This window comes from Hemiscyllium ocellatum, chromosome 1 (genome assembly GCF_020745735.1).
Source record: "Hemiscyllium ocellatum isolate sHemOce1 chromosome 1, sHemOce1.pat.X.cur, whole genome shotgun sequence".
NCBI classification, from domain to species: Eukaryota; Metazoa; Chordata; class Chondrichthyes; order Orectolobiformes; family Hemiscylliidae; genus Hemiscyllium; species Hemiscyllium ocellatum.
Genome location: NC_083401.1, coordinates 74,509,947 through 74,530,666, shown reverse-complemented (window position 1 = coordinate 74,530,666; position 20,720 = coordinate 74,509,947). Strand labels below are relative to the sequence as shown.

The 20,720-nt window shown below is 40.9% G+C and overlaps 1 protein-coding gene across 1 annotated transcript in view; it reads right to left on the bottom strand.

Annotated features, from left to right (window-relative positions):
• Window positions 1-20,720, bottom strand: part of LOC132833419 (sodium channel protein 60E-like) — a 175,939-nt gene that overhangs the window by 121,702 nt on the left and 33,517 nt on the right. Inside the window, exon 10 of the mRNA XM_060852087.1 lies at window positions 5,379-5,564. Coding sequence (XP_060708070.1) covers window positions 5,379-5,564 — 186 coding nt within the window. The remainder of the gene's footprint in view (window positions 1-5,378; window positions 5,565-20,720) is intronic.

Sequence of the window (20,720 nt, the reverse complement as noted above, 5' to 3'; positions counted from 1 at the left end):
ATGACCATTTGCATTGGTGGTAGCATATACTTTGCACCAATGTGTTCTGTTGTCACAAGAAATGAAACATGAGGTACTTTGGCTGTGGTGCCCTGTCCTGTTGTACCTCTGTGTTACTGGACACCCGAGAAGTTGAGGAACTGTACAAACTCCGTGAACTGGTCATTTGAAGGATCTTGCTTATTTCTAATTGAGTGCTTGTTCAGGTTTTACAGATCTCACTGCCAAGGCAACGGCACTGATTTCAATAAAGGTGAGATCCAATCTGGAATGCAGGAAGACTGACAGGAAACCACCACAATGATTTGATCTCAGATGATTGATTCTCCCAAGCAGCCATAGTTGTAATTGTCTATATGTTGTTACATGTATTTCACAAATAATGAATTCTGAACCAGTGCAGTCATGTCTGTCTGGTTTGTGTGAAAGGCCTGTAGTGTCTCTGAAACATTGGAATCTTTGCAATCGATTGTGCCATTGTATGGCCTAGACTGGGTCCTGCATGAGATAGGGGCGTGCATAAGGGGCGGCACGGTGGCACAGTGGTTAGCACTGCTGCCTCACAGCGCCAGGGACCTGGGTGCGATTCCCTCCTCAGGTGACTGACTGTGTGGAGTTTGCACGTTCTCCCCGTGTCTGCGTGGGTTTCCTCCGGGTGCTCCGGTTTCCTCCCACAGTCCAAAGATGTGTGGGTCAGGTGAATTGGCCATGCTAAATTGCCCGTAGTGTTAGGTAAGGGGTATATGTAAGGGTATGGGTGGGTTGCGCTTCGGCGGGTCGGTGTGGACTTGTTGGGCCGAAGGGCCTGTTTCCACACTGTAAGTAATCTAATCTAATCTAAAAACATTCAGAGAGAGATGGAGCAGCTCAGGTAGTGCTCTTCTCTATCACAAGATTATTTTGCAGCAGATTGTGCTGATGTTTGCCAGTTGACCTCACCCCTGGGTCCATCTGCTTTGAGTTTTTCTGATTTAGCTCAGTGCTGGAGTCTGCCTATTCTGAGGTGCACATACTGCTGGGGTCTGTCTGCCTTACATTTTGCCAATTTTGCCTCTTGCTAGGATCTGTCTGCCTTACATTTTGCCAGTTTTGCCTCTTGCTAGGGTCTGTCTGCTCTGCACGCTCCAAACTCGCTTACCATAGGAGAGTGGATGCCTTTTAGCTTTGCTTATTACTGGAGATCATTATCTCCATGTTTTCGGGTTTTCTCAATGTTTCAATGGTTTTAACCCGAGTTTGTCTGTACTGGCCTGTGCCAATTGGTCTTCCTGCTTTTCACGAGTCTATTGACTTGTTCTGTCAACTTGCTTTAGTCTGGGAACATAGCTGCCATTTCTGCTTAACTTTGTTTTAAATTTCAGTGAAGTGGAGATGTCGGTGTTGAATTGGGGTGGGCAAAGTTAAAATCACACAACAATAGGTTATAGTCCAAAGGTTTATTTGGGAATACTAGCTTTTGGAGTGCTGCTCCTTCATCACATAGTAGTAGAGCAGGATCATAAGACACAGAATTTATAGCAAAAGATTAGCACATGTCATGCAACTGACATGATGTATTAAACAAACCTAGATTGCTGTTAAGACTTTTATATTTTAGAATGGGTTATAGGTTTAAGTTCATTAATATGTAAATCTCAGAACTTCTTTCAAATCACATTCTCGAGATAACTTAAGGTTTTATTAAAAACATTTATAAAAAGGTTTATAAAAAAGGTGCAGAGTTGTGATTGTAGATACATTTTATTTTGTTCAAAAAGCACACAATCTGCAGGCAGTCAATCCATGTGACATGTTATAAATTCCTACTTTGTAAATAGAACCAGTCTGACTCAAATTGTGATACAGACAAACTCTAACTTCACACCATTGATGCATTATCTGCACTGACTTGTCACCTTTTTTATAAAACCCTAAGTTATCTTGAGAATATGATTTGAAGGAAATTCTGGGATTTACATATTAATGAACCAAAACCTGTAACGAATTCTAAAAGATGAAAGACTTAACAGCAATCTAGGTTTGTTCAATGTATCAGTTCAGTTGCATGACACTGTGGTATTTTGCTATAAATTCTATGCCTTATAGTCCTGCTCTGCAGCTACCTGAAGAAGGAGCAGTGCTCCGGAAGTTAGTACTTACAATAAACCTGTTGGACGAAAACCTGGAGTTGTGAGATTTTTAACTTAAACTTCAGTGGCTGTGCTGGGTGCTGCTGGATGCTAATTCTGTTTCTTGGAGGGAAGGTTTATCAGTTTTACTGCTGTCAGCGTGATGTGCATTTGTAAAGTGTTTTCCAGGGCTCCATGCACCCTCCTTCCTTAATCACTAACTATATCACCTTCCATTCCTTTCTCCCTCCCTTATTTATCTATCTTCCCATTCAAGGCATTCAAACTCATCTTCTCAATTACTCCACGGGGAAACATATTCCAAATTCTAACCACTCTGTGTATCAATGTTTGTCTTGAAGTACTGTTTTAGTGACTATCTCATATTTATAGCTCTCACTTTGACATTCCCCCCCAGCATAAGACAAAAATATTTGCTTTATGCTAGCCATTAAAAACTGGAAAGACTGTTATCTTCTCTTTTTATTTTCAGAAAAGCCCCCCAGCTATTCTTTCTTCCTGATAGTTCACAACTGTTACATTTTGACGTTATCTTAGTTATTCTTTCATCCTATTTCCTGATCTGGCTGCACAGAATAAAATAACATGATCTGATTAATTTCTTCTTTCCAATTAATTCAGTAAATTGGTTGAAATTTATGACTGTGCTATTATAGAATTTATTCGCCAAAGCACAAGGGTGCTTATATATAAAAGATATATCAGAAATTATCATTGAAAGGCAAGAACGTATTTGTTATGCACAAATGTTATGAATATCATGGTTGTAATTTTACAGGTCAGGCAGTAATGCAAATTCAGCAATTGGAAAGGACCGATGTTTATGGAGATTTTCTAAGGAGAATCTAAATTTGGCTGGCTTTCTTCTCTGCCAGTTACTTAGGTTTAGATGCCTTTCCTAAGTCATGTTTTCTGATTATTTATTGAAAAGCAAGTTTATAAAGTTATTGATGGATTCTCTCATCACTTTGACAAATACGTGTTCAGCAAAAAAAATGTAAACGTCTGGGCTAGAGTCAAGTTTGATGTTGTCACACACGTGATTGTAGGCCAAGTCTCGATTTGCATAATTAATCGTAAACACCACATGTGAAGTCAGTGTCGGCGGGATGGAGGAGACATTGTTTATTTGATGCAATCACTTGTCCAAAAAGGCATTTGATTTTGTTCTCCTCAAATGCTGAAATCGCTTGATGACAACGATCTCTCAGATTAGATCTGTCCAGTGTTGTTTCTTTCCATCTATTCAGATGCAGCTTGAAAACGCAAAGATTGGCTTTCAGGTTTCTTTACTCTAAGTGTTGGGCATCCTTTGTTCCTGTGCTCAGCTGGCTACAAAGTACTGTCTTTGGGAGACAGAAATCCTTCTGACTGACCCAGTAAAACTGACCTCCAATCAGCATAGTCTCAAAGCCAACACTTTGATGCGCGTAGGTTGCTCTACTCTTGGAAACATATGGGAGTGATATGATGTAAGAATCACTGCTTGGTAGACTTTGATCTTTGTTTTGAAACAAGCTCCATTCTTGTTCCAAAGTCTGCAAGTGATTGATTGCAGCATCCAGTATTGTGTTTTTTGAGATGATACTCCCAAGATTTCAAAACCTCTTTACTGAGCAGAGGAGCATGAGGTTGATAGTAACTGTGGGATCTTTGAGTACATGCTCAGGGGAAGATTAAGACAAGATTGCTGTCTTCCTCAGACTTATTTTAAAGCCAAAGTATTCTGAGGCTTGGGCAAAGTGATCAACAAGAAATTGAATTTCCTCCAGAGTATGTGCTATAAAAGTGCTATCATTCATGAACAAGGGCTCACTGGGGTAACCTTGCTGCAAGCCACGAGACTTTACAATTTGAAGAGGTTGCCGAACCTCTTGAAATGAATATGCACCTTTGTGTTTAAATCTTTGTCTGGCTGCCAGAGCTTGGCTGGAAGTGTATAATAGATAGAACCAGAGTCACACAGTTTCCAGGTTTACAGGGGGCTTTGGTCAGTTCAATGAACTACATATCAAGGTCTTTATTTTATATACATTCTTTTAATGAATTTGATGTTCTGTGGAGATCATGTCTACTGTTTGCTGGCCTGCATGGAGGCCATTTTATGATTTTGATACGTAGAGGTGAGTGACGACCTAAATAATAATAATCCTTGTAAGACATATTCCTCATGTTGATGTTCCACAATGACTATTACAGATGCCCCTTTTCCATTTTTAGACCTTGGTTATAGAGATCTCCTTGTAGCCATGCGGCAAAAATTCAACAAAGGACACTGATGAGTTTCCTAACCACGTTAGTTGCTCTGTACTTGAATATTGCAGATGGGATCTCATCAACTCCTGAAAACATTCTTATTGAAAGTTGGTTCATGTCTTCTGGTTCAGAAGGATCAAAGGGAAGCTCTTGCAGTGTGTGATGCAGTGGGAGTGATCCACAGCTACAAGACATAAGATGGAGCACACCTACTTTCCTAATGAGTGCAGCTCCAACAATATTCAAGAAACCTGACATCATCCACGGCAAAACAATTCACTTTTCTTCCACCACATCCACAGACACTAGTCACTCCACTAGCAACGCTCAGCAGCAGCAATTTACAACAATTTTAAAATGGCCAAATCAACATTAAAAACACGCTAAAGGCCACAAAATGTAGGTTGGAAAATTTTGCTGCCTTGACATTCACTCATGGATGTGAGCATCGCTGGCTGGCCAAAATTTATAATTGAGAATGTGTTGCTGGAAAAGCAGGTCAGGCAGCATCCATGGAGCAGGAAAATCGGTGTTTCTGGCCAGAGCCCTTCACCAGGAACCATCAGGCCAGCATTTATAGCCTATTGCTAGTTGCCCTTGAGAAGGTGGTGGTGAGCTGTCTTCTTGAACTGCTGCTGTCCATTTGCTGTAGGTAGACACACAATACCATGGAGAGTTTTGCTGTTTCCCTGAAATAATGGGCATCTGGGAAGGTTTGACAGTTTGGTTGCAACCAACGTAGAAGAAAAAGGCTTTAAGAGGTCAAGAAATTGCTTCTTACATGAGGTTTGTCAACGAAATCTGGGTTGCATGATGCGATCAATATAATTTTCATTCATGCATAGATATAGATACTCAAACACAAAAAAAGAGTATATTTTTAAAATGTACACACAGATCAATATTATAACATTTTCAATACAGTCACATATGGACTGCAAATGTAGAAAAGCAAATGTGTGAACTTTTCATGGAGTCAAAAGTTGTACTTACCATTCTCAGTGATCGTATCATGGAAAGTTTAAGTGTTGGAATATTTACTGTGGAGAGTATCCATTCTAAACAAGTCAGCAGAACAATAATAAAATCAAATGCATTCCATCCATTTCTCACATAGGGCATGGGATTTAGTGCAGTCACCTTCAGAATAGCTTCTATTATAAAAATAATTGACAAAACCTGTATTAAACAAGAAACAGTTATGGAGAGTCAGCAACAAACATAAAACTAAGAAATGCAACAGAGGCTAAAGTGTCAAACATCTTTTAATAAAATGATAATCATAATGAATACTGTGTGTGATGTATGTTCATATGAAATTAATTACATTGCTATTTTGGTGACGCTTTAAGAAATTGGGTACATTGTAGCTAATAGTTTTCAGCAATTCTTTTTGCACTACTAGCAAGAGTTTAACAGCGAAATAAATATGCTATTAAATTATTCAATGATAATATCTTACAATATGTCACAGATTATTGATATGTGACTACAAATATAGTAAGTTAATGAATCCATGCTGTATTTGGGGAGGTGTTTGCAATTCATGATCTTCCTGCACCAGTTACCTGCTACTTTTTCATTCAGTGAATTGTAATGTTGGTCTGAGCATGGGGTCTACACTATTGGCTTCCTAAACACACGGCATGTTCTGATAGCTCTGGTGAAGCTATGTACACCAGATGCGGTTCAATCTCTGATATCTCTTCTGTGTCCAGGAAGGATTAAACATTTCTTGCAGAAATGATTATCTAGAACATGGGAAATGCCTTGATGTTCCAAATAGCAAAAGACATACATCCGTGGGCTGAAACAACCCTTTATTTATTAGTCAACCTTGCTACTGATAAAAGAACCCTTGTCAACACTAATAAATCTTACAATTAATAATAAACCTTCCTAAAATTGAAAAATGTGAACAATACTTTACACATTTTACTTGTGACAATAAACAGGAATTAAAGCACTTCTTATCTTCTGGGCACGGTTCCCACCCGAACCAAATTTGCTGCCACACTTGGTCTATGTCTGACTCAGGTATAGTCTCCCCCACATTAGTTATTTTTGTCCAGAGACTGGAGTCAAGGACTTTGTAGCAGAACCATAATGAATCTGAGGACCTCACCCGGATGCTGAAAGTCAGTGGATGCACCTTCTTCTGACAGTTACTGCCCAGCACACTATAAAACTCACCATTGCTCATCCCTATCACTCACCCAATAGCAGTTCCTTACACCGAAGAATCACACCTAAAATCCAGATATTTCACCTTAACGTCACAATCATTCCTTGATACCAGCCTCATGCCTAGTGCCATTTACATCCAGCTAGTCAGATGGGATAGGCACATCAAACAAACATAACTGATGTTCTTCTTTCTCTCTTTCAGGACATGGTGGCATATACTATAAAACTATCAAACATAGCAGGTAAAGGACAAGCCTGTCCATATCTCCTGAGCCCTGTTATCCACAGGTATCACTGAGAGAGGGTAACAGTACATTTTCAGCTTAACTTTCTTCCCAACTCCCAGCTCACTTTCATCAAGTCTGTCTGGCATGGTATGCAAAAGGTAGATGGTGTAATGATGGACATCTTTCTTGCTACCCCAGACTCATTTTCTCATAGTTTTGCAGTTGTGGTCTAACGGGACCTTGCTTCAAGTTTGAAAATAAACCATCAAAGCATCAGTGGAACCGAGTGATGTCATTACAGCACTAGTTCAGAGGCTTCCTTCAATAGCTGAGCACCCTTCCCAGCATGCAGTACAGTACAAGGCAGACATGGCAAAAGCAAAAAGAGTCACAACTTCTCAATTCTGTGACATTATCTGCAGTGGCAATATGCATTCCAATTTTGAGCTCTGTGCTTTTAAAAACTTGAGTAATTCCTGTATAATTTCTCTTTGATGAAATACATTGACATGTTAGTACTTGCTTATGCTTTTTGTTTTCTGCAGTGAACCTCCATCCCAAATCAATTGTCCACATCTTGATGTAGAAATAACAGAATGTTAGAAATGTTGTCATCAATGCACAAATCAGCCAGGTAGTTCAGGATATTAAGTTCACTTAGAGTTGTAACTTGTGGATTAATTACAATGCTTCACACAAATGGCATCTCATCCTAAGGTTCCTCGTTACATTTAGCAACATGCTGATTTACCCATTAATGAGGAACATTACATCTGGAATTAACAGTTTATACTTTTTTGAATAAAGTAATAGTTATTAATGCTGAACCAGTCTATTTCTGTTACAGAAATCAATCATATATAGTTGTGAATCCTCATTTCTTTAGGTGCAAAATTGTTCTTGAAGATTTTAATTATATTATTTTTAGATTATTTTCCTTACTTTTTCTTTCAATCTTTACTTTTTTCCATAATCTAATATTTTGCCCTCTTATTGCTTCTCTAATTAACATTCTGTATCTCTGTTTTAAAAACTCCTTAATTCCTATTTATAACAGGCAAAAAATATCAATCCCATGTTCATTAAGATTGCAGATGCTCTCAGGCTCACCCTCACAGCACCACTTACAACTTACCAGTTCTAGTAGGTTATGAAAACAAGATTTTTGAACCAAAGGATGCAGATAAATGTCTGGTGCAACACATAGTAAGGTGTCAGTTTATGAGATCAGGCCCATTAATGAAGACTTCCGTTCCCCGGCCCTCAACGCCTCATATTCACCATGGAAATCAAGATTCTATACATCTCCATCTGCCATGACCAGGGCGTCCAAGCCCTCCGATTTTTTACTTTACCTATGTCCACACCAGTAACCTTCCACTGACACTCTAATTCGTATGACTAAACTGGTCCTAACCCTCAACAAATTCTCCTTTGAATCCTCCCACTTCCTCAGACAAAAGGGGTAGCCATGGGCACCCACATGGGCCCCAGCTATACCTGTCATTTTGCAGCTACGTGGAATAGTCTATCTTCTGCAGTTACACTGGCACCATCCCCCACCTTTTCCTTCGCTACATTGATGACTGCACCAGTGCCATCTCATGCTCCCATGAGGAGGTTGAACAGTTCATCAACTTCGCTGTATACGTTGTTCCCGATGTCATCTTCTCTACATTGGGGAGACTGGACACCTACTTACAGAGCACCCACACCAACCAACCCCATCGCCCCGTGGCCAAACACTTCAACACCACCAAGGACATGCAAGTCCTGGGCCTCCTCCATTTCCACTCCCTTATAACTCGATGCCTGGAGAAAGAACACCTGATCTTTCACCTTGGGACCGTCCGAACCCATAACATCAATGTGGATTTCACTAGTTTCCTCATTTCCCCTCTCCTCATCTTATCCCAGTTCCAATCTTCCGGCTCAGCACTGCCCTCATGACCTGGCCCACCTGTCCATCTTCCTTCCCACTTATCCACTCCACCCTCCCCTCTGACCTCTCACCTTTACCCCACCTCCATCCACCTATTGCACTCTCAGCTACCTTCTCCACCAGCCCCACTGCCCTCCCATTTATCTCTCTATCCCTGAAGCACCCAGCCTCATTCCTGATGAAGGGCTTTTGCCCAAAACGTCGATTTTCCTGCTCTTTGGATGCTGCCTGACCGGCTGTGCTTTTCCAGCACCACACTTTCGACTCTAATCTCTAGCATCTGCAGTCTTCACTTTCGCCTAATTTTTTTTCTCAGTCTATATCAGAAGAAATATGACTCCACACCAGCTTTAAAGTTAAAAGTCATCTTGATTTGATCATGAATTCTGAACTGAAAAATATTGGTTTTTCAAATGTATGATGGGATTTACCTCAGTGCAGGTTCCTCATTACAAAAAAGGAGTTCCTGCCTTTCTTTATTCACTCGGGCTTCAGGTCCTAATCTCAGCCCTGAACCTGAATTGAGCCCCATATCAGCTCCTCAGACCAGCAGTATGATCAGTCTGACAATGTCGATCTCCACTGATCACATGCTGGATCTCACTGAGAAACTAGAAGGCAGAAGTGCCTGAAGGAGGAATATCCTTTTTGACTATGACTATTGATGGGATGTGCAGCGGCTTTTTCTTCAATAGCTCATCAGGAATTCTATGTATCTGGGTCCTCATCTAATTTTGACCATTCCGGTAGATTTAGCCAAAGCAGCTATAGAAATCTACAGGCATTCTGGTGTGCTTCTTTGAAATTTTATTTCATTGAATATTATGGATAAGTTACATACCTTGCTTTTATTATGGGCTTATTGCACAATACTTACAGTGTTTCCACTTTCTAGGGCATGAGAATAAGGTGCTTGATGGTAGTCTATCGACAGCAAAAGAGTATTTATTAGGATGCAGATAGTAATCACCCCTTCAAAAAGTGGGTGTGAAACAAGGATCACTAAATATTCCTGCAGTGTTAAAAATGCTGGGCAACAGGTCCAAGAGCAAAACTTTCGCTTCAATCTTTTTTTGAAAGCATAACACCGTGAGTTCTTTTGTTTATCATTTTCTTCTTCTTCATCTGCAGATAACATATAAAGTATTTGAAAATGAAATAAATAGCCCTGTCCTAGCACTCAGAGTCAATGTTTTTAATTAAATAAATGAAATATACAGTGAAATAAAATCAAGAAGTGCTGGATGTATTTAATAGGTCTGGCAGTATTTGTATGGAGAAAAAGAAATAATTTTTCAAGTTGATCTCTTGTCAGCAGTTTTGTACTTGAGCAGCATTCATTTAAACTAAAGCTACAATATACATGATCAACAGTGAGCCAACAGATGTGTACTGACTTATTGGATTCAGAATGTTAATTTCATCGAAGTGAACTTACATTAATACTCTTTCCATCGTACAGAACTTGACTATTGCTGTAAAAGGACATATTTTGTAAAATCTTTTCATCTTGCATTCATCAGGACAATTTGCGAGAATGCCAATTAAATGGGAAAACCAACAGTTATACTGTAAAAAGGAAGAGTATGATTTTGTGCTGCAATCCATATGATCAGCACCTACAGTGCTGTTGTGATGTCGAAGTGCTAGTGTTGGGCTGGCATGTTCAAAGTCAGAATTCACACCACACCAGGTTATAGTCCAACAGGTTTGTTTGAAATCACAAACTTTCAGAGCACTTCTCTTTTATCAGTGCTGATAGGAAGTGAGTTCCATAATTTTGATTCAGTAGCAATGCAATAACAGTGATATAGTTGTGGCTTGGGGTTTCTTTCTGGTCATTATGTCCTTATGCATTCTTTTTATTGACTTGTGAGACATGGGAATCACTGCTGGCCAGCATTTATTGCCTGTCCCTAGTTACCATTGGTAAGAGTTGAGCTGTTTTCTTGAACCACTGTGGTCCATGTGCTGTAGGTTGACTCACAATACCCCTGAGGAGGGTATTATGCATCTGCAATCCTTGTTCTTTTTGGTGGTTTAGGTCATGGGTTTCGAAGGCTCTGTTAAAGAGGTCTTGGTGGGTTACCGCTGTGTATCTTGTACATTAGACACACAGCTGTCAATGTGCATTCGTAATTAAGTCAATGGATGGGGTGCTAAACAAACGGACTGCATTGTCCTGAAAGGTATTGAGTTTCTAAAGGTTTGTTGGAGCTGCACTCACTGCTCAAAAACTAATTTGAGATTAGTGTTATCCATTTCCTGTTTGCCAGTTTATGAGAATTCTTTAAAAACCAAAAGAACTGCAGGCGCTATAAATCAGATCTCACAACTGGATAAGGGTCACTGGTTCTGAAACATTAATTCTGATTTCTTTTTGCAGGTGCTGCCAGATCTACTGAGCTTTTCCAGCAATTTCTGTCTCTGTTGTTGTTTGTGTGAGAGAATTCTTTAATGTGACAGGTTGCTTTAAGAGATGATACAATCCCATATTGTGAATTCTAGTGAAATTCATTAAAAACCATTGTTTTGGTGCTGACTGCAAATTCCAGGCTATTGAATTTAATTTCATAAGATGTTATGACATAATATTAGCTTGCAGTCCAACATTACCACCATTGATAACAGCAAGTCGCCTCTGGCGACTGTGTGGAGTTTGCACATTTTCCCCACGTCTGCGTGGGTTTCCTCTGGATGTCCCGGTTTCCTCCCACAGTCCAAAAATGTGCAGGTTAGGTGAATTGGCCAAGTTAAATTGCCCGTAGTGTTAGGTGAAGGGGTAAATGTAGGGGAATGGGTCTGGATGGGTTGTGCTTCGGCGGGTGTGTGTGGACTTGTTGGGCCGAAGGGCGTGTTTCCACGCTGTAAGTGATCTAATCCAAGTTAATATTGTCTTTGGGATTTCTGGAAATATTGAGCAACTTGCTGTCATTTTAAAATATGTTTCTGTATTTCAATTATTCCCAGAGTGAAATAGCTTTGCTAATTTTTGATCAGTAATAGAACCCTATTTAAAATTCAGAAACTTCCAACATTATTATGACCAAACTTAAGTAGTTTCAATGTCAAGACAAAAGTGATTGAACCAATGTGTAAAGGGCTGAAAGTTATTATGAGTATAGCAGTGCAAGTGGGACAAATACAAATAAAAATCAAGTCAATATTTGAATGTAAACTCACCGAGCTGGGAAATTTCTGTTGCCCAGGACATTACAGAATCCATAGAAAAACCCCGAGTTAGCTTTTTTCCACACTGACGAAACCTTTCCCTTGGACTAAGAGCACTTTCTTTTGCACGCTAGAAAATAATTCAGCAAACATAATTTATTTTTGAAAGACAGTGTTATACCTTACGTTAGTCAATACAAGTAATAAAATGGTGCAAAACCAGCATCAAACTATAGAAGTTATGGTTTATAGAAGTTTTGTTTTCAGTGCAGTTTTGGTTTTGGGGTGGCACAGTAGCTCAGTGGTTATCACTACTGCCTCACAGCGCCAGGAACCCAAGTTTCATTCCAGCCTTGGGTGACTGTCTGTTTGGAGTTTGCACATTCTCCCCGTGGGTTTCCTCTGGGTGCTCTGGTTTCCTCCCACTGTCCAAGCATGTGCAGGTTTGGTGAATTGGCTATGCGAAATTGTCCATAGTGTTCAGGGATGTGTAGGTGAGGTACATTAGTCAAGGATAAATGTAGAGTAATATGGGAATGGGTCTGGTTGGTGACTCTTTGGAGGGTGGATGTGGACCTGTTGAGCAGAAGGGCCTGTTTCCACATTGATTCTATGATTCAATCAGCATTGCATTTTACAATCTAGGAGCAGATGCAGGCCCTCGGTGAGCACCAGAAAATCCAAAGTCTGGCTGCTGCAGTGGAAGCTGAGAAGAGGTTAAGAGATCCATGCTTGGTGTCATGCAGGCCCAGACATGGTTGTGGATCTACATGCTCAAGGATGCATGCATGCTGTCCAGCAAACTGTCATTCAAAAGTTTACTGAGGCACTGCCTTTGCATATGGCAGTGGCTGCATCAAACACAAGCCTAATGCCCTCACTTTACAGGACAGCATTGTCAAACTCACAGCTGCCACCATGACCAATTCCTTCCATCAGACATTGAGGTAGATCTAAGTAGGAGCATTTTGCCAGGCTTATTCAACCCCAAGCAGGCACCAATGGAATTCAGAATGGTAAACAGTTAAATTTTGTACTTATAATTACATCTGTTGTCACAGAAAGATATTATGGAAATAATTCTTTTGGGGCTTTCATTGCAGGGTTTTGGCCAAGAGTTGAGGATATCTGCAGGCAAGTTGGACCGAAGGGTTTGTTTCCGTGTTGTATAACTCTCTGATTCTATTACCATCCATAATTCCAGGTGATAGCCCAGCAACTCTTCTAGAACAGGGCCATAAACTCTGCAAACAGAAATATAGATGGCCAGGTGGCTAGTCAAAAAGCTAGCCCTCATGGCTTGGGACTTTGCATTTTGGTTAAAACATGGACAAAGAGCTGAAATGCAGAGTTAGTGAGAGTCACTGCTCTTAACATCACACTTAACTAGGTATGTTGTCAAAGACTCCTTGGCACAGTGGTTAGCACTGCTGCCTCACAGCGCCTGAGACCCGGGTTCAATTCCCGACTCAGGCGACTGCCTGTATGGAGTTTGCACGTTCTCCCCGTGTCTGCGTGGGTTTCCTCCCAAAGTCCAAAGATGTGCGGGTCAGGTGAATTGGCCATACTAAATTGCCCGTAGTGTTAGGTAAGGGGTAAATGTTGGGGTATGGGTGGGTTGCGCTTTGGCGGGTCGGTGTGGACTTGTTGGACCGAAGGGCCTGTTTCCACACTGTAAGTAATCTAAAAAAGAAACTGAAGTCAATGGAAATTGTTGGAAAAAATCTCTGCTAGCTGCAGTCATTTCAGGAAGAAAGGAAAATGGTTAAGATGGTTAGATAGCGATAATGTCAGCTCCAGGGCATCTCTGCTGGAGTTCCTCAGAGTAGTGTCCTCGGCCCAACCACCTTCAGCTGCTTCATCAATGACCTTCCTTCCTTCATAAGTGGGGATATTTGTCAATGACTGCACAATGTTCAGCACCATTGTGACTCCTCAGATACTGAAGCAGTCCATTTCCAAATGTTACAAGAACTGGACAATATCCAATCTTGGGCGAACAAGTGGCAAGTAACATTAACACCACACAAATGTCAGGCAGTGACCATCTCCAACAATATAGAATATGACCATTGCCCCATGATGTTCATTGCATACTATCATTGAAACCCTCTCTTATGAAACTTTAAAAAATAGAAGCTTTCCTTATAGCTGTTTTCCTTAGAGAAGGGAAGGTTGAGAGGAGCTTTGTTCTGATATGTGATCACTGATGTTGAGTTTAGGCTCCTGACCTCATTTGATCAAAACTTTGATCATACAGCTGAATTTGTGAGGTGAGGTTAGAATAACTACCCTTAATATCAATGCAGAATTTGACTGAAATTTGCATCAAACAGCCCTAACAAAACTGGTGTCAATGGGAAACAAATGGAAAATACTCTGCTGGATGCAGTCATCGCTGGCAAAAAATAAGATCATTGTGGTTGCTGAAGTCAATCATTTTCATCCAAGGATATCACTGGAAGAGTTTATCAGGGCAATGTTTTAGGCCTAGCCTTCTTAAGCTGCTTCATCATGACCATCATAGGATTGGAATTGAGGATGGCAAGAGTGTGTGCTGGAAAAGCACAGCAGGTCAGGCAGCATCCGAGAAGCAGGAAAATAGACATTTCGGGCCAGAGCCCCTCATCAGGGGTCTGGCCCGAAACATTGATTCCCCTGCTCCTTGGATGCTGCCTGACCTACTGTGCTTTTCCTGCAACATACTCTCAACTCTGATCTCCAGCATCTGCAGACCTCACTGTCTCCTCAGAATTGAGAATGTTCACTTATGATTTCAATATTTATTTTTACTCACAATGCCTCAGACACTGAGTCTATGATTAAATAAAGTGAGATCCAGAAAACATCGAGGCTCGGGTTGATAACATTTGTGCTATCCAAGTGCTAGGCAATGAAGATATTCAACAAGGGAGAATATAACTAATGGCATCATCATCCCTGAACATTTCACTACGAACATCTAAGGTTTACCATTGACCAGAACTTTGACTGAACCAGCAAATGTATCCTGTGGTTCAAGAGCAGGTCAGAGACTAGGAGTTTTGCAGCAGGTAACCCATTTCCTGTCTCCTCAATCTCAGTCCATCACCTACAAAATGCAAGTCGGGATATGATGGAATTGTCTGAATGAGTGCGGCTCCAAAAATACTCAAGAAGATTGACACCATTCTGGACAAAGGAGCCCACTTAATGAGCACGTCTTATCCAATTACCATAACCATTCCCTCCACATTGAGGCAGTCACAACAATGTGTACCATCTACAAAATTTAATGCAGAAATCCACCAAAGCTTTTCCGACAGCACATGTATCCTACAACTTCCAAGGATAAGACAGCAGATACGTGGAAACACCACCACTTGCAAATTCGTCTTCAAGATACATCATCCTGCTTTGGAAGTACATCACCGATGCTGGGTTAAAGTTCTTCATTTTGTTTCTTAATAGCTCTGTGAGTATTCTGACTCCCTAGTGACAGTAGAACTTTCAGAATGTAGCTCTGCACCAACTTCTCCAGGTCATTTTAGGATGGGCATTCAATGCCGATGTTGCCGAAATCCCACAAATGAATAAAGCAACATGAAAGGATTAAGAACTAGAGGAAATAGATTTAAATAAATTGACAAAAGGAACAATTGACGAAATGAAATGTTATTTTCATATGAAGAGTAGTCAGAATTTGGAACACATTACTTGAGAGTGTGTTAGAAGCAAGTCAATTGGAGCTTTCAAGAAAGGAACTGAAAAAGGAATTGAAAAGAGAAAAGTGCAGCATCATAGGGAAAAGGTAGGAGAATGGGACTAAGTGAATTGCACCTTCCGAAGACCAGCTGAGACACAATGGGCTGAATTGCCTCTTTCTTTGCTGTAAACAAATCCTTCTGCAGCCTCTCTTCTCCCAGTCCCCACCTCTGTAAATTCTTCCAGCCAGAAGAGAAATCTCAGACCTCTGTGCTCCTCCAGTGCTGGCCTTTTTGACCACCTCTGATCTTCATTCCACTACTGTCATCCAGCTGCTACCATCCTATCTCTAGAATTCCCTCATTTCCTGACCTGGCTTTCCTCCCCTCAGACACTCATTAAAACATGTTGCACTAACCAAGTATTTTCTTCTAATGTAGTTTGATTCCAAAATTTTATTTGATAATGTTCCTGTGTAAAACCTTGTGATGTTTTACAATGTTAAAGATGCTTTGTCAATGCAAGTAATATCGTTAAGTGAACAAAAAGTAAAATGATTGCTCATCCACTGCCACCTTGTGGACACAATTTATAGTTGTTGAAAATATGAATCAAAATCAATGCAATGAATGCCTTTCATAGATATATCTACTTCTGTTTCTCCCTTTAAGAGGATCATATTTTAAGTTTATTGCATTCCTGAAATAATTAAATTGTTATTCAACTTCCTAGTGACTAGCAGGGACACTGTACAATTTACTGCTGTATTGATAACATTGTGAGATGATGGACCAATCAAGTTTACTTTTGCCATGCTTTTGAGCAGGCAGCAGGAATACTGCTGACTACGGTTGTGGAAGGGGTGAAGTACATGTGTGTTATGAAGTTGAAGGTGTGTACTATACCTTCAAGAAAGTGTAAATGCAAGCACCCGTCATGTGACTGATGAGCGGTCTCAGAGTATACTGGAAAATTGAAAATATGTAACCTTTGGCTGTGAAACAAATAACCTGAATTTGGTTGCTATGTTTTCACAACAGTTTGAATTTAACCAATCTGTTTAAATTATGCCCCAAGATACTAAAACCAAATCAAATTTAATGTTTTGACAAGATTAAACTAATAAAACGATCTGATGTTTGGGGTATAAAAGAAGCCGGCATTTTGGAGGGTTAGCCAGAGAGAGTGACCAACTGCCATCATCAGAGTATCTGCTAGCAAAACACTTTCTATCAAAGGTATCTTTCTATATGAAACATCTTTGCAACAAAAGACCGAAGGCCATCCAGGGAGATCTTCAGCTGAAAGATTACAAGGTGAGGTGAGCTTTTCTGGGTGTTTGGTTTCATTAACAGAAGTGTTCACCACCATGTTGTAACATGTGTGTAAATGCTAAAGAAACACATTTCTTCACATCATCTGAAGTGATGCAATGTCACATGATCTTGCTCACTCTTGCAGCCTTGTGCCAAGATGAAGCTACAGGAATGGTCAAGTTATAGAGTCTTGGAATTGTACAGGAAACTGATCCTTCCATCCAACTTGTCCATGCCAACCAAATATCCTAAATTAATCTAGTCTCATATGCCAACATTTGACCCATATCCATCCAAATCCTTCCTATTCATGGACCCATCCAGGTGCCTTTTAATTGTTCTAATTATGGCAGCCTCCACTACTCCATTTGTCAGTTATGAAGAAATATTCTTAATTTTTAATTCTTTATTTCTTAAAATTAATATTTTCCTGACCCCAGGAGACTAAATATTATTCTGCTCCACAATGAGTCCATGCTATTATAGGTGTTATTCAATGAAAGAAAATTTATGACCCACACGTTCCAACCAGCTCTCTTCCAGTTGGCAGCTACTTGAACACCCCCTCCCTGAGTGACACGTCCATCCCAAGCCTCCACCACCATCAAAATAAGGCCACGTGCAAACTGAAGTAAGAACCTTCTGCCTCAGTAGCTCACAACCATATGGCCTCAACATAGAATTTACCAGTTTCCAAATCTCCCCACTCCCCAACATCATCCTCAGTCTAGCCCTCCCACTCCACCCCATCCCCTTGATCTGTCCTAACCTGTCCATCTTCCTTCTCATCTATCTGCTCCACCCTTCCCACTGACCAATCACAATCACCTCCTACCTGCAAACATCTATTACCATCCCACCTACCTTTCCCCCAGTCCCCCCCCTTTCCCTATTTATTTCTCAGCCCCCTTCCCCCTCTCCAGTCCTGAGGAAAGGTCCTGCCCAAAACATTGACTTTCCTGCACTTCTGATGCTGCCTGACCTGCTGTGCTTTTTCCAGCTCCACATTTTATCAACTCTGACTTTCCAGCATCTGTAGTCCACACTATCACCAATGAAAGAATAGCGCAGATAAATCTCTGTCGTAACTGATGAGATTCAAGCAGATCAGAGACAATGTTTCCCTCTAAACTGTTGGGCCACATGGCTGTGCAGTCACATAGAGGGTCTACACATACTGTTCTGTGTGTAGATTTGTTGACTTCCACTTCTGGAAGTTGGTGCCATACTCAGATTTTGAATGTCCCGCAGTGACCTCAATAGACAATAGACAATAGGTGCAGGAGTAGGCCTTCGAGCCTGCATGACCATTCAAAATGATCATGGCTGATCATCCTTAAACAGTATCCTGTTCCTGCCTTAACTCCATAACCCTTGATTCTACTATCCTTTAGAGCTCTATCCAACTCTTTCTTAAATGAATCCAGAGACAGGACCTCCACTGCCCTCTGGGGCAGAGCATTCCACACAGCCACCACTCTTTGGGTGAAGAGGTTTCTCCTCATCTCTGTCCTAAAATGGTCTACCGCGTATTTTTAATCTGTGTCCTCTGGTTCGGCACTCACCCATCAGCGGAAACATGTTTCCTGCCTCCAGAGTGTCCAATCCTTTAATAATCTTATATGTCTCAATCAGATCCCCTCTCAGTCTTCTAAACTCAAGGGTATACAAGCCCAGTCGCTTCAGTCTTTCAGCGTAAGGTAGTCCTGTCATGCCAGGAATTGACCTCAGTGTGAAACCAAGCAGTTACCAGGGCAGGATACCACTTTATGCACTGCATGGCTGTATACATGATTTCCTAGTTAATTACAGCATGAACAAAGTGAAAGTTATATAAAAAAACACTTGATGCCTACTTCAATCTGTGAGGAAAATAACAATTTTGAGTAGGTTAAATTTAAGAAAGCATACTGATTGACATGGGAAAGATATCAATGTTGTCATCAATGATGTGTACAGACCTGCAGAGAACTGTAAGTATAAATGCTAAAGGAAGAATAATCAGGGACAGAATTGTTGTGGCATCATAGATCAGATCTTGTCTGACCCCTTACAGTCAAGAGATGACTTAGCATTAACAAAAGCAATTCAATTGAACAGACAAGCTGAGGTCAGGAGGCAATATCGATTGGTGAGTTGGGGTGACACGGAGCACCATTACAAAATCGATCATGTGGAGCATATTCAGTTGAAAAGTGGAGAGGTAGCTATACCATAGCAGTGGAGGAAGGGAGGGGTCCAGCAACTCCCCCCATTAATTGTTATCACTGTGCTAGGGAAAAAAAAGCCTCCAATACAACAAATGTACCAGCAAGAAGAAAGGTCACTTCCAAGCTGTATGTTGCTGCTATGACAGAAATAGCAAATAGAGATATCCTCAAAAGATGGCAAAATTCAGGAAATAGAAGATAAGCATAATACTGAGATGCCTTTTGTTTTAGAGATCCAGGATTCAAGAGGAAGTTAGGAGTGTTGATATCCCAGCTGAGGCAAGCAAGATACAGTTTAAGTTAGGAACAGGTGCAACAGGTGAGGGCACTTTGAATCATGGGAATAGTTTGAGAATAATTTGAGAGTAGTTCCCTTGAGCTACTAAACATAAAACCGTGTGAGCCGGTTAGTAAAGAATTCAAGGTCCCAGGAAAACTGAATGCAACCCATAATGGGTAGAGAGAAAAGTCACTGAAACTTGTGTTCCAGAACCAGAGTTGTTCACTCTCAATCACAGTATCACAGTAGCTTGTCCTGATTTACTTTTATTTGCAGAGGAAGGGAACTGGGAACAAAAACAAAATTGCTGGAAAACCACAGCAGGTCTGATAGCACTTGTGAAGAGAAATCAAAGGTAATGTTTCGGGTCTGGCGATCTTTCCTCAGGAACTGGGAGGCTGTGAAGTTCAACCCAAAACCAGATCTGAATTTTCACAACTGAAGGCTACGAAACCTGAAAACAGCTCACGATGACCTGAGCTAGCTTTTATCATTCTGCAAATGATCTTCTACAGGACTGACAGCTGTACTCTTTCAGTTTCAAATGGATGGAAAACATAATTTGGTGGTGAGCTGCCTTCTTGAATTGCTGTAATCATTTGATCTAGGTATGCCCACAATGATATTAGGGAGAGACATTGAGGATTTTGACCCAACAACACTGAAAGAATGGCTATATAGTTCAAAGTCAGGAATAGTGAGTGGCTTGGAGAGGAATTTATAGGCAATGTTGTTCCCATGTATGTACTACCCTTGCCCTTCTCTGTAGTAGCGTTATGGGTTTGGAAGTTGCTGTCGAAGGAGCTTTGGTGAATCTCTGCAGTGCATCTTGTAGATAATACACAATGTTGCCAGTCAGCGTCAATGATGGAGTGAATGAATATTTGTGGATGAGGTGCCAATCAAGCGGGTTGCTCTATCCTGATGATTCTTGGGTGTTATTGGAGCTGTACTCATTCAGGCAAGTGGAGATGTACCATGTAGGTAGTGGATAGACTGGGGAAACAGGAGGTGAGTTACTTGCTGCAGAATTCCTAGCTCCTCACTCCCCAAAGCCTGTCCACCACCTAGAAGGCACAGGTCAGGAGTGCGAGGGAATACTCCCCACTTGCCTGGATGGATGCAGCTTCAACAATACACAAAAATTGTGACACCATTCAGGACAAAGCAACCTGCTTGATTGGCATCACATCCATAAACATCCACTCCCTCCACCACTGACACGCAGTTGCAGCAGTGTGTATTAACTACAAGAAGCACTGCAGAAATTCACCAAAGATCCTTAGGCAGCTCCTTCCAAATGCACAACCACTTCCAT